Genomic DNA, 12,667 nt, shown 5'->3' with positions numbered 1-12,667 from the left:
CTTAAACATCTTCAACAGCCTTTGACTGTTTGCAGGACCCAGTTTGAGGCTTTCCACTCACCATCAAAGCATTCCACAGCCCGTCTCCCAACCTTTTCTTCTTCCAGGAATCCACACGGACCCCTTGCTTTTAGACCATGAGTCTATGCAGCCTGAAACCTTCAGCAAGGACTTGCTGATTGGCTGAGTCTGCTTGATCTCAAATCCCCATTCATGAATCTAAAGACCTGAGTTTTCCTCAGATAAGTGGAGGACACTCAGCTATGAGTCAGAGAAACCTAAAAGCAAAAAGATCCTAGATTTGGCCTCATCTTTTGCCATCGATTTGAAAAGAAAGACTTTGAACAGCACAGGAGTGAGATTCTTAGTTCAGCTCACAGATGCTCAAACAAAGGTTTTGGTCAGCAGTTGAGTTGAGACAAAGAACCCAGGGAGCAGTGTTCTCTAGAAGAGAAGCAACGAGAGACACCGATTTAGGAAGTGCTTCTGAAAGCCAAGTATGGTGGCGCAGGTCTGTGATCAATAGCCCCTTCACCATCAAGAACCAATCATTCTATGTGTTGGGTGGCTTAGCCTAGGGTTTCTTGGCACCACAGGCAAGACAAATAAACTCATGGTGGTCCCCAGCCTATGTACTCTGGAAGCCAGTTGACCAAGGTCTTTGGATAGGAAGCAGCAATGCAGATGAGAGGCTGGGGCAGCATTGGAAAGGGAGGTGGTTATAATTTTACAAAGCTTTGTAAGTCTGAGTGTGGATTACAGTACTCTGTACCAACAGGAGAGGTGAGCCAACAAAGCCTCCCCTTTTGCAGCACACAAGGCAACGAGAACACGCCTCGCAGGCGTGGCATCACTGCCTTTGCTATTCAGGTTGGATGAGCACACACCCCATAGTAGTGACAGGTGACAGATTTACAAGATGTTGATGTGGGCAGTCTGTCCAGACTGGTGATAGATTCTCAAGTTCAAGAGGATCTCACCAGTCATTGGAAGCCACTGCTGCCTACAGCGATGGCTCCTTTCGTGTGGTTTGGAAAGATTTGCTGAAGTTTGTACCTTTGTGTTTATGGGCATATTTGTGCAGATACCTGCAGAGGTTAGGGGAGGACCCTGGATCTCCCTGAAGCTGGAGTTGTGACCTACCACCAGTCAAAGAACCTGGGAGGTCAACTTAGGTCCTCAGAAGAATAGCCAGTATTCTTAACCACAGAGCCAGCTCTCCAGCACCAAAGTTTTAGTTCTTCTGAAAATCTCCACATTCCCGTCATAGCTGCTCTTCAGTGGTAATCCTAAGGGCCATGCCTCTTGACACGGACCTGAGACACAGGGCAAGCCTGAACCTTTCCCTCGCCAGCCGAATAGGGTTAGAAGTGGTGACATGCCTATTTCAGGGCTAGGGCCTAGGATGGTCTGTAGGCTTCTGCAGCTGCACTTTACAGGGGAGAAGGAAGATGCATGGCCTGAGCTGTCATACAAGATGGTTGCTCTGGAGTCTTCATATGAAGAAGGCTACCGGGAGGCTCCATAGACTGAGAGCTGTGGTCACTGTCCCAGCAGCACACCAGGTGAGCCATCTTAATCACTTCAACCTAGTTTAGCCCCTGATGGCTGCAATCCAGCTGATGTCACATTGAGCTAGAGACCTGCCCACAGAATCCCCAGAAATGTGGGAGATTGCTTAAGCCTGTGTGTTGGGTGGCTTGATACACGACAAAAGGCACCTGTAGCTCCCATAAATAATCAGGCATAGATGAAGCTATTGGTTTGGGTGGTGTCGCTTGGCGGAGATGATTGATCTCAGGTGATGATGAAATGTCCTAGAGATGGCACCCTGACCTCGTAGTGTGACATCAGGCATCATGGATGGGCCATTAGGAGCTATTCTATGTGCTGGGCCTCATCTCAACAGCTGCATACTCACCCAGAAGCTAGTCCAACTGTATCTATGGAACATAATCCATTTGGGCTATTTGTGCAGGCTTTGGGGGTCATGAGAAGAATGCAAACAAAGAAGAACACTTTACCGTTTTTGAGAGTCAGGTTCTCACGGATCTCCTCATGGTCGCAAGGATGAGTGAAGTCAAAGATGCTGTGTCCTGTTAGTTCTACCTGTTTCAAAAGCAAGGCCAGATGCTGTTACTCCTAGTGATGAAGTCATTCGGACTCCAAGAGGAAGCTAGGATAATGTCTGCATTCAGAGACAGGCAGGGGGATGAACTGAGTGGTTATCAATAGTCTCCAGTCAATATTGGGTCTATGGACTTACAGACGTATCAGAGCAATGTTGATGGCAACAAGGGCTTGATTTATACTTTTGCCAAGTTAATCTAGCTAGAAGAGACCTGTCAGGGCAGCCACAAGGAATGTCAAGCCCCATGACATTGGGAAGTCCTAAGGACTGTCATCATCATATGGGAATGCATAAGGAAAAGTCAAGTAAGACTATGCCTAGGACCCCCCGTTAGTGTCTATCCCCAAATAAAGACATGTTTTTCCTACTGAACGAGGCAGAGGGTGTCACCTGAGTAAGTCCCATGAACTTGCTGATGTTTTCCGACAGAAAGATCATGTCACCGTCTTGGGTCACCACAGCAATGAAACCCTCCAAGGCTTTCAGGTACAAGTTATCCATTTGCTGGTCGGCCTCAGCTTCAGATTCATTTTCAGAGCAGACTGGAGAGAGAGGGGAATGAACAACAGGGGCACGAGTGTTAAAACAGACATGACCGAGGGGACAGGCATGGCTCCAGGGCACAGGGAAAGGCACACTACCAACCATCTAACATTTGCCACATGCCTGGTGGAACACCCAGGCCACATTGACAATGACTGTGGGACAGCGTGGTTTCTGTGGTAGCAGAATTTGCTGTACCAATAGGAAGGCTGGGGGTAGAGGCTACAGATAGAATGCTAGACCTCGCAGCAGCAGCAGCAGTTATTTTAGCTGCTAACGTAAGTGGAACATCAACCACAGACAGACCCAGCATTAAACACTCTACATTGGCTTTTCAATAACGCACAAGGCATGTACCATTTGCAGTCTCATTTTATAGTGCAAGACTTCTGAGTCAAGCCATTTTTCCAAAGGCTATGATGTCTAGAATGTTAGGAAGCCCCAGGAGCTAAGTGCAGGGCCACGTTCAACCACCTCACAAGCTTCGGAGTCAAATGTTGTATCTATTCCTACATCTGCTTCCCACTTGCTTATGACTTTGGGTAACGATTGAACGCTGGAGTCCTCCACCAGCAAACCAGGATAGCGATTCCCATCTTCATGAATTGTAAGGTTAAGTAAATTAACTGCTTAAAGTGATATCAACGACTACAAGCTCTACCTCATCTGCTCCCTCCTCTAAGACACCATTACTATCTCAAATCAGAGCCAAGGTGGCGAGTTCGTGGCTCACAACCTCACAAAGCTAAATAAGCCCTCACGCACATTACCATGGGGTACCAAAGAAGGGGTACAGAGAGCACAAGCTCCAGCAGTCAGAGGAGAGATGACTCTAAAAAAGAAGACATAGGATGGAGAGGAAACATGAAATATCTCCCACACTCATGGATTGGCAGGATTAAGATAGTGAGAATGGCCATCTTGCCGAAAGCATTCTACAGATTCAACACAATCCCCAGCAAAATTCCAGCTCCATTCTTCATAGAGTTAGAAAGAGCAATTTGCTAATTCACCTGGAATGTGAGTTCACATGAGTATGGAAAGAGAGGTCTGTCAGGCAACTGGACAGGATTGGGCCACCACTGCAGGACACACAGACAGCCTTCCTCCCAGGACAGACAAGAGGCCAGCTAGAGGCAGAAGATCCATGGCCCAATATCAGAGACTGGGACAATAAGGGAGCCCAGTGTCCCAAAGCTTCTCTTCCAGTCAAGGGGCAGAGAGGTGGCTTCTCAGAGCACCACTTTGGGGACATAAGTCCGGGGATAGATAGCACATAGAATAGTCGAAAGAGAATGGAACTTAGAGGCACAAAGCCGTGAGGGACAAGAGGCAGACACTAGGGGGCGTTGTGGGGGAACTCTACCCCCAACCATGCACTCTGTGTGTCCTGGACTACCAAGTCCACCTCTGCAATCTAAGCTCAGCTCTTGTTCCGGCTCCTGGCTGTTATCCTCAGACCACAGGCTATGCCCTCTTCTTGTTCATTATTTAATGTCAAATATGTGTGTGCTTTAGAAATCTGGATTTAACCAGGTGTGTTAGAGCAGGTCTTTAATCCCAGCTATCAGGAGGCAGAGGCAGGTAGATCTCTGTGAATTCCAGGCCATCTTGGTCTACATAGTGAGTTCAAGTCTAGCCAAGGCTGAGTGGGTGGGCCAGGACCTCTGGCGGGCCCAGGACTGCTATGCAACTTGCGGGATTTGTGCAAAGTAAAATAAAAACGTGGAACCCTCTGCTGAAAATTTAAGCTGAGCTCAGAGCCCAAGACCTGGCTAGTACGAGGAGGCCGCACCCCACCCAGGGTGGTGCTGGAAGGTTCTACCTCCTCCCAGGCTTCCTTCCTAATTCAGGGAAGCTGAAAAAGTGCCTTTTCTTCCTTTAACAACAACAACAACATCAACAAAAAGTGTTCAGAGGGTGTCAAAGCTGTCGCTCCAGAGACCACGTGCTGAAGACTATCCCCCACGTCAGGAAAACCAGCCAGTCTGGGCAAAGGGTGCCTGACCCCGGAAACATGCCCGGAGAAGGTTTCAGCTGCATTTGGGTTATAGGGCGAGGTGGCTACTTTCTCCAGACAGACAGAGGCTAGTGCTGAGGCCTACTGAGAATTTATTTTCACTTCAGCTTCTTTGATCTCAGTGGCAACACTGACTTCAAAATCTGGAGTAATCCCAAGACAACCTATCGGGGTTAACTAGACCCAGAGAAAATAGTTCTGCTTAAAGTTTCCTGTTTTTAACAGGCCCGGCACAGCCAAGCGGCCTTTCCGAACTGTCCAGCACGCTTACTTCCAGGAGGTGGCGAAATTGGCTACAGTGGCAGGTGGACTGCCCTTTAGAGAGGAGGGAGAAGGGTGTCTGGGGCCACAGACATGGAACATCTTGAGACTGAAGTCACAATGGCCAATAGCACCCTCCCCCACCCCTTCCCTGCGACCCTAGAGCAGCCCAGCTTGGGTGTGGCCCCTTCCTTCAGTGGAACTATTTGCTCTTTTAGCACCTGCTTGTCCTCCTGGGAGTCTCTGAAGGAACTTGGCTAGGTCACTCCCAGCCAAGAGGGAGGCAGACATCCCCCTGCTGCACCCAGAGCCCTGAGCCTCCTGTCACAATTCTGCTAAAAACTGCTATGCCTGGCGGCTGCGCACACCAGACCTCCCTCCCTCCCTGCAGTTACTAAGGCTTTTCCTCCATGGCTTCCCTGGCTCACAGCACTCATTACACACTCAGTCCTGTCTCAGGGAGAGCTGGGGATACTGCAAGGAAGGGTGCAATTCAGGAACCAACAAACTGCCAGGAAGACATCTGTCGAAGAGCCTAAGCCCCTCCTGGGGATGCTGATAACAACGGAGAGCAAACCATTGGTACAAAATAAAGTAGGTGCTTGCTAAGGAACTGGGCTGGGTGGTCTAAATAGCTCAGGTTCTACATCCTGGCCATTTGCTTCCCAGAATCTGTCAGGGTTCGAATCTCAAAGAACTGGTATAGACGAACTGTCTCCTTTGAGAAGGACCACGAAATTCTTTAATGCTAAAAATAGCCCCAGTAAACAGGCTTTGATGGCTCCCACCGCCAGGATATGTGCCGCTGAGAAGGCTGTGGAGGGCCTTTTCCGGAGCACTGCTCATTTCCTTTAGGCAGCACCGCCCATGTTGGGTGGCACACCAGTATGGTAGAGCCACTTGCCTTGTGTGAACTAGCAGGTGGCAGAGCAGGTGGCTTCTAACTGGGTCTTTGAGGCCTGGCTGTGCCAGCCGTAAGGCTGCTGCTTTCTTACTTCACCCGGATGATCCTTCTAGATGTTTCCATCTTCAAGAAACTCCTTGTTCCTAACAAGCTCCGATACAGGTTTCCTACTTCCCTGGTGCTTGCTACTTAGTTATCTCCGCAGGGTCTTTCCTTTCAAAGGCTGTGCACGCGTCTTCCGGGCATACTGACGGCAAACATAAAGAGTGTGGGCCACTTACTGTGCCTTATGCCGCACTGTGAGCAGGCTGGGGCTATCTCACACTTTCTGCAGAGTGATAGATCTCAGCTGGCCTTGCTGCTGCTCTCCTGGTGTGCCCCACAAGTCCAGCATTGGAGATTTTTATTTTGTTCTTTTCACACCTGCTCCCCCACCCTTGCTTGCTGCGCTAGCCTTCATAAAATGCTATGGGGCGCTACAGTCAGTGACTGTCGCTGACTGGCCAGACTCTTTGCTTTAAGAGAATGCTATAAGCAAGGTTAGACTTTCTTGAAGGGACCGCTGGCTGCTCTCAGCCAGTAACATCCTGGCATGAATCATCTTACTGGCCTCCTTCCAAACAGGACAGAAAAGGCCTTGATTTTGAGTATAGGTGGGGCCGGGGGAGGTGGGACAGTAAAACAATTGGGCTGAAAACCAGGGAAAACAGGTCTTACCACAAGGCATAGGAGGGCACAGAAATCACATCTGCTGCTGTAATTCTGTCCCCTTTGTCCCACTTTTCCTGAGAAGTCATGGTGAAAGCTTTAAAACCATGTCCTGGATTTTAATGTCTCAGGGATCGGAGAATCATATCCTGAGCAGACTGTGTGACTTCACTAGGCAAATGCCAGGAATAAAACATAAACAAATTCAAATCAAAATAATCAAAAATAAACTTGACATTTATGTCTAGAAACCTGGCTTTGTGCTGATCTCCAACTCTGCAGTAATGAGAATTTGATTTTTTTACATATGAGTCTGGGAAGCCTCAAATCAGAATTGGGGCGAATGCACATTCTATACATTTACTGCGGTCTAAAGCTCTTGGGACGCAGAAGCGACTCCACTTCAGCCCCAGAGCGCAGGGTTCATCTGGATTTAAGACAATCAAGTGATATTTCCACCCATGTTCCCGCCACAGTGTGTTCTGTCCTCCTGGGCCAGTGTGGAAGCAAGTATCGTAAAGCTATTGTTTCGGTTTGTTTCCTGTGATATGAATCTCAACTGTGGCCCGACTCAGCCTGGAGTTCTCAGCGCGGAGGCTTCCTCCCCAACATTCCCACACACTGCAGCCTACTGTGAAAATCAAAGGAAGTGTGCTGCTAAGTAAAGAAGAAACTGGCCCTAACGCTAAGCCTGGTATTTTTTAGGCGTTTGAACTCTGAGGTATACAAAACTCCACTTGCCTAAGTAATGAGTCTGTAGTTTGTTTTGAGTTGGGAAAGTATATGTTGTAACACTGTAACACGTAACTGCTAAAAGGTGGGTCCAAAGACATTAGAGTTCGCTCTGATTTTTCTCTTACATCGTTTCTTTTGTTAGACTTACTTCAAAGCTATAACTTGTACAACAGGCTAGACTTTCATATCATCCAACAATGTTTCATGGACTCTGCGGTCCAATGAGATAGAGCTGTGTACAATGTTTCTGAGAGAGATGGCAGCAACACCAATAAGCAAAGTGCAGGAGGATATCTGCTCAAAGATCCTCTAAACTTTTTGTCACATAAAACAAACAAACAAACAAACAAACAAAAAACCCACAGCACTTGCGAGGCAGAGACAGGCAGATTTCTGAGTTCGAGGCCAGCCTGGTCTACAGAGTGAGTTCCAGGACAGCCAGGGCTATACAGAGAAACCCTGTCTCAAAAAACAAACAACAAACAAACAAACAAACAAACACAACCCCCAAACCAACTAACCAACAAAAACAAAACATAAAGACCTATGGTTCAGGGTTGAAACGATGGCTTAGCAGGTAAAAAGGCCTTCTATTCAGACCTGACAACTTGGTTGGAACCCTATCCATGGTGGGGAGGGAGAATCAACTCCCAAAAGTTGTCCTTTCCTCCCCTCCACAAACACATGCATATAATAGGTGAAAATTTAAAACAATGAGCCACTTGGGTGGCTAAGTGCATAAGAGCACTGGCTGCCCAGGCATGAAGATGTGAGTTCGAGTCCTCGGCATTGACAGGTTGGCTGTGTGTGCCCGGAACCCCAATGTTGACCTGCACAGTCAGGATCCTGTGAGTTTGCCAGCCAGCCAACCTAGCTAAAATCGTGAGCTTCGAGTCGAGCGAGAGGTCCTGTCTAAAAGAAGGGAGGTTGAAGTCTTTAAGCAAGACTTCGACGCTCTTCCCTAACCTCTCCAGAGCACGCATGCACACACTAAAACAAAGGGTGGGTGGGGAGGAAAAGGCTCATTTTACATTCCATTTCTGGAAATAACCAGTCCCGAGAGTGCCTGGTAGGAGCCTGGAGAAATGGCAGAGAAGGAGAACTAAGCCACATCTCCTTCCGTGGCTGGACTCAGGAGCACTTCTTTAAGGTCACCAGGACCAGATGACCAAAACTTGTTTATCAATCTCTAACTTTTCTTTCTTCAGGCCTGGGAGCCCCATAGCTGACGCGCCAAGGGTTCTGGTCTGTCCGTGCTTATGCTGTCTAGAGAGTAGGCAGTCCTTGTTCTCAAGGCTCAGAGCTCCTGAGATGTCTGCTCCGTGTGGTGTCTGCTCTTGTATCTGTGGCTTTGTGTAGTACGTGGAGTGCGGGAGGGGTTGCACCAGGACACATGAGGGCAGATAAGCTCGGAAGATCCAACCCTAGCCAAGCCCTCTGCAAATCAACCTCGACCCATCGAGGAAGACACACAGGCTTCTGTGTGGGCGAGCACAGACAATGTGTCCCTGCTACGGCAGCAAGACACAGCTCTCAGAACCTCCTGGCCACCCACTGCTCCTGGCTAGTCCTGGTCAGGCTCTAGCTGCTTCACTTGGACATTGGCTCCCTGCCCCTTATCTACATTTCTTTTTTTTTTTTTTTTTTTTTTTTTTTTTTTTTGCCTGACAGGCTTTGCAAAATCCTACAAATCACCGAACTGTCGTCCTCATTTCTCCAAGAGGACAATCCTCTGTAAAATGAAGGCATGCATGGGGCATGGGTGAGACACCTCCGAGTCTGCCTTTTTATTTAGCAGTCCAGGCTTTACAAGTCCTTAGCCTGAGCTTCCCTCAACCATTTTCACCGTCTAAATCTGAGTAATTGCTGTTGCCCTGCTGTGTGTGCAGCGGCTCCGCCCTTGCTTTCTCCACTCTCTGCTCATTTCTGTAACAGCACGGTCACCTCAGCCTTGCAGCCCAGGCTTAGCCTCCAGCCTGGGGGTTAGAGGAGGACGATGGGATGAGCAGCCATTCTAACCTCCGAAGGTCTTTCCCATATATCCTTCCTGTGCACAGGGGCCCAGAATAGCACAGGCTAGTCTGGCTTCCCCGCCTCATTCTGGACCCCTCTGTGCAGGGGGCTCTTTCCCAGAATAGCCATGTAAGGAGTCATCTCCAGAGTGACACACTCACTCAGGAAAACTCAAAATGAGCCACGGGATCTCTTTCCCCCTTGCCTGCCTGCCTCCCTTGCTCATGCCTCGGACACTGCCCTGCTGTAGTGCCAGCCTGGCAGCTATATGCTGCCCAGTTTCCTTACAGAACTGATAAGTCTGACAAGACTGCACATAGGATGTGAAAGTGGAAACCCCAGGCTGCCTCTTCCTGGTGAGGCCTAACAGGAAATGATTTTTGAGGGATGTAACTCTGACAAAGGAAAGAAAGCATTCGTTATGAACTGTTTGTTGGTGAAGAGATATGCGGGAAAGAAGAACGCATCGGCTGAGCAGGGAGAGGTGCCCGAGGCTGTCCTCTATGGCGGGGGCTAGCCCAGCAAGAACGAATACAGCTGAGCCGCTGTCTCCACTCATTCCTATAGTGCCCTAATAATCCCCCCCCCCCATTTCCTACCCCTATCCTCCCAGGCAGTATGCCTGGCTAATTCCAGTTTGTAGGCAAGGAAACCAAGGTTCTGAGAGATAGATCACAAGGGACATCACCATTTCTGATGTCCTAGAGATGTAGCTGGAAGACAAGGATAAAAGGCTTCCTGCAGAGTCAACACAGTGTGGAGCGGGACTCTCGCCAGAGGTCCAGAGGTACTGGATGGGCTTCCAGGAGAAGCTGCTCTCGGCTCTCCAACCCCTTGGAGCACCTCACACTCTCTGGGAGCACCTCACACTCTCTGGGAGCACCTCACACTCTCACTTGAGTCTGTCCTTGGTCTCTTCCCTGGGTGAACTCATGAGAAGATCATTGCCAGAGGGGAGATGCTAAAATGAAGGAACAGGGCCAGCAAGAAGGTCCAGTGGCTAGAGGCATTTGCTGCTAAGCCTGAGGACCCAAGTTCAAGTCCCAGATCCCAGATGATGGAAGAAGAGAACAGAATGGACTCCCAAAGGCTGTCCTCTGACCCACATGCATACCCTCACACGCAACTAAATAAATGTAACACTAAAGGCCATGTGCCAGCTTCTGTGAGTGGATATTTGTAGATGTGTCTTGGAGCGAGGCCTAGGTAGATGCCAGCTTGGGGCAGGACCTGTCAAGCCTTACCTGAGGACAGGAGCTTATGTGTCCGAAGGAAGCTGATGGCCAGGCGCATGATGGAGGCTTTGTCCAGGTGGGAGCTCACACTGTGAGGCAGGGGCAACTCATGAGCCAACTCATAGAAGACCTCCGTCTCCTTGCTGCGCCGGCACCTCGCGGCATCACGGGATTTCTCCTTCCTCAGCTCTGAGCTGCTCCTACATGAAGAAACGAGGGGTTAGTCCTGGAATGTGGACGTCATCCATTCACACTCTCGGTAGTGACCCACTCACCCCCACAGTGAGTCAATTCTCCCACTGAACCCATCTGGCTCAGCCCAGGGGAGCTATGAGCAAGCCACCTTTTGGTATTGACTCTGCTTTTGCGCATTGGTGTCTTCTCAAATTGCTTTCTTCTGTATTCTTGCAGGAGCCAGAACTGGGCTTCACGTGGGTAGCGTTAGCAAAGATTTAATTAAACTAATGAACAAAGTTTGAGGACAGGGTCAAAGGGCACCAATGGAAAGAGAAGGGCGAAGAAGCTACGGTCAGACCAGCCCTGGCTTACCTAAGACCCTGTTTCTGATCTGAGAGACGACAGGTTAGAGTCTGGAGACATCAGTAAAGGCCAAGAGAACATGAGGCGGACAACACGCCTCCATTTGCAATCCAGAAGCAAAGACCTCCAAGGGTGGTAGCTGCAGTGGGTGCCATCCTTGCCAGCCTGAGGTGCCAGACTGACTCTTCTTTGTTGCAGAATGGGAAGGAAAGGACAAACTGACACCCAAACCTGCCTCTTTCCAGAGATCCTAAAGAAACACGGTCTTCGTACAAAGTCCATATCACGTACTAACACGGGTAAGTTTAAAAGTCAGAGTATCTGCCTGCTAACTCGTCAGATTCTACCATGAAGCTGCCTAAGTGTCGCATCAGTAACCAGTAACTGTGAGGACATACTGTGACCATTTATTTATGTGAAACTTTTAGTCCTGGGCACATTCCACTATAAAGAAACATTAGCAACAATCTGTCCATGAAAAGACAACCTATCCGCAACAGAGGGCAATCATGTCCTCAAAACACTGTGCAGGTCCCACACAGCACTTCCTGTGTGCTACACAGGGAGTGCAGTTAAGTAGCAAACATTTTTACGATGGTCACAGCGTCATGGTGACAGGTTTTTTGATACAGTTCAGCTACTCTTTCAGACAGTACAGTGTTAGCATCTTTAAATTTCACAAATTGTTGTGAGAGTAGCTGCTGTTAGCATCTCCAATATACAGATAAGAAAACAGGCCCACGGAGGCTAAGTAATTCACCCGTGACTGCCAGCTGGTAGGTGAACTCTGCCCCTGGCAGGGCAACCCCAGAGTCTAGGCACTTAGCCATTAGTAAGAGTTGCAGAGTAATGGGGTTAGTTAGGGAGCTCGCCCTCCCTGGCCTACCAAGTGGTTATCGATATTTTCCTGTGTTTTCTATAAATAACATATATTGCTTGTTTAATAAAGAAACTAACTTGGTATTTGCTTCTGTAGATGTCCAGTGTGCTTTGTGGCTTTCAAGGCCTTCTTCCAATTAGCTCCAGGCTGGCTCATGCCACCTTACCCTCTGAGGTTGCCAGTCCTAGGGGTTGCTCTCCTTTCTGCCTGTCTTTGAGCATGTCGTTATCTGGACAGAACATCACTACTTGGGGATTCCTGGAATGCTGGCATGCCTCTCATCCCCGTGCGGATTTGAGGCAGAGGCCCTGTTTCGACGTTTTCGACGTCAGAGCTCACTTCATTTGCAGGCCATCTAGGCCCCCAGATGGATTAGCCATTGGATACCAGACTGCAGGAAGAGCCACATAACATGGATGGTCAGGCAGAACCTTGTGAGAAGTTGTGAAAGAGGGAAATGGGTTTTCTTGTCCCCTCTCCCCTTGGCTTTCCTTGTCTCCCTTTCTCCCCCTTCCCTGCCTTTCAGCTCTCAGAAACCCCACACCTCTCTATTTCTATCCCACCCTTCTCACCCCTCAGAACCTGACCCCTGGGAGAATTTGCATCTTCTACCAGACTTTAAGGGCCATTATTGGTCCCTGGATTTTATATCTCAATCCTGAGCTCCTTAGGGTGGGATACCTTAAGGGCTCACAGG

At 49.0% G+C, this 12,667-nt stretch overlaps 1 protein-coding gene across 2 annotated transcripts in view; it reads right to left on the bottom strand.

Annotated features, from left to right (window-relative positions):
* The window catches only part of Epas1 (endothelial PAS domain protein 1), a 79,547-nt gene that overhangs the window by 25,545 nt on the left and 41,335 nt on the right, over positions 1–12,667 (bottom strand). For both annotated transcript variants that reach the window (NM_010137.3, XM_030249471.1), the window contains exons 2-4: positions 10,560–10,750; positions 2,522–2,673; positions 2,025–2,109 (exon numbers count right to left, since the gene is read on the bottom strand). In NM_010137.3, coding sequence (NP_034267.3) covers positions 2,025–2,109; positions 2,522–2,673; positions 10,560–10,750 — 428 coding nt within the window. The remainder of the gene's footprint in view (positions 1–2,024; positions 2,110–2,521; positions 2,674–10,559; positions 10,751–12,667) is intronic.

Source organism: Mus musculus, chromosome 17 (assembly GCF_000001635.26).
Source record: "Mus musculus strain C57BL/6J chromosome 17, GRCm38.p6 C57BL/6J".
Taxonomy (NCBI): domain Eukaryota; kingdom Metazoa; phylum Chordata; class Mammalia; order Rodentia; family Muridae; genus Mus; species Mus musculus.
This window is presented reverse-complemented; position numbering and strand designations above follow the sequence as displayed.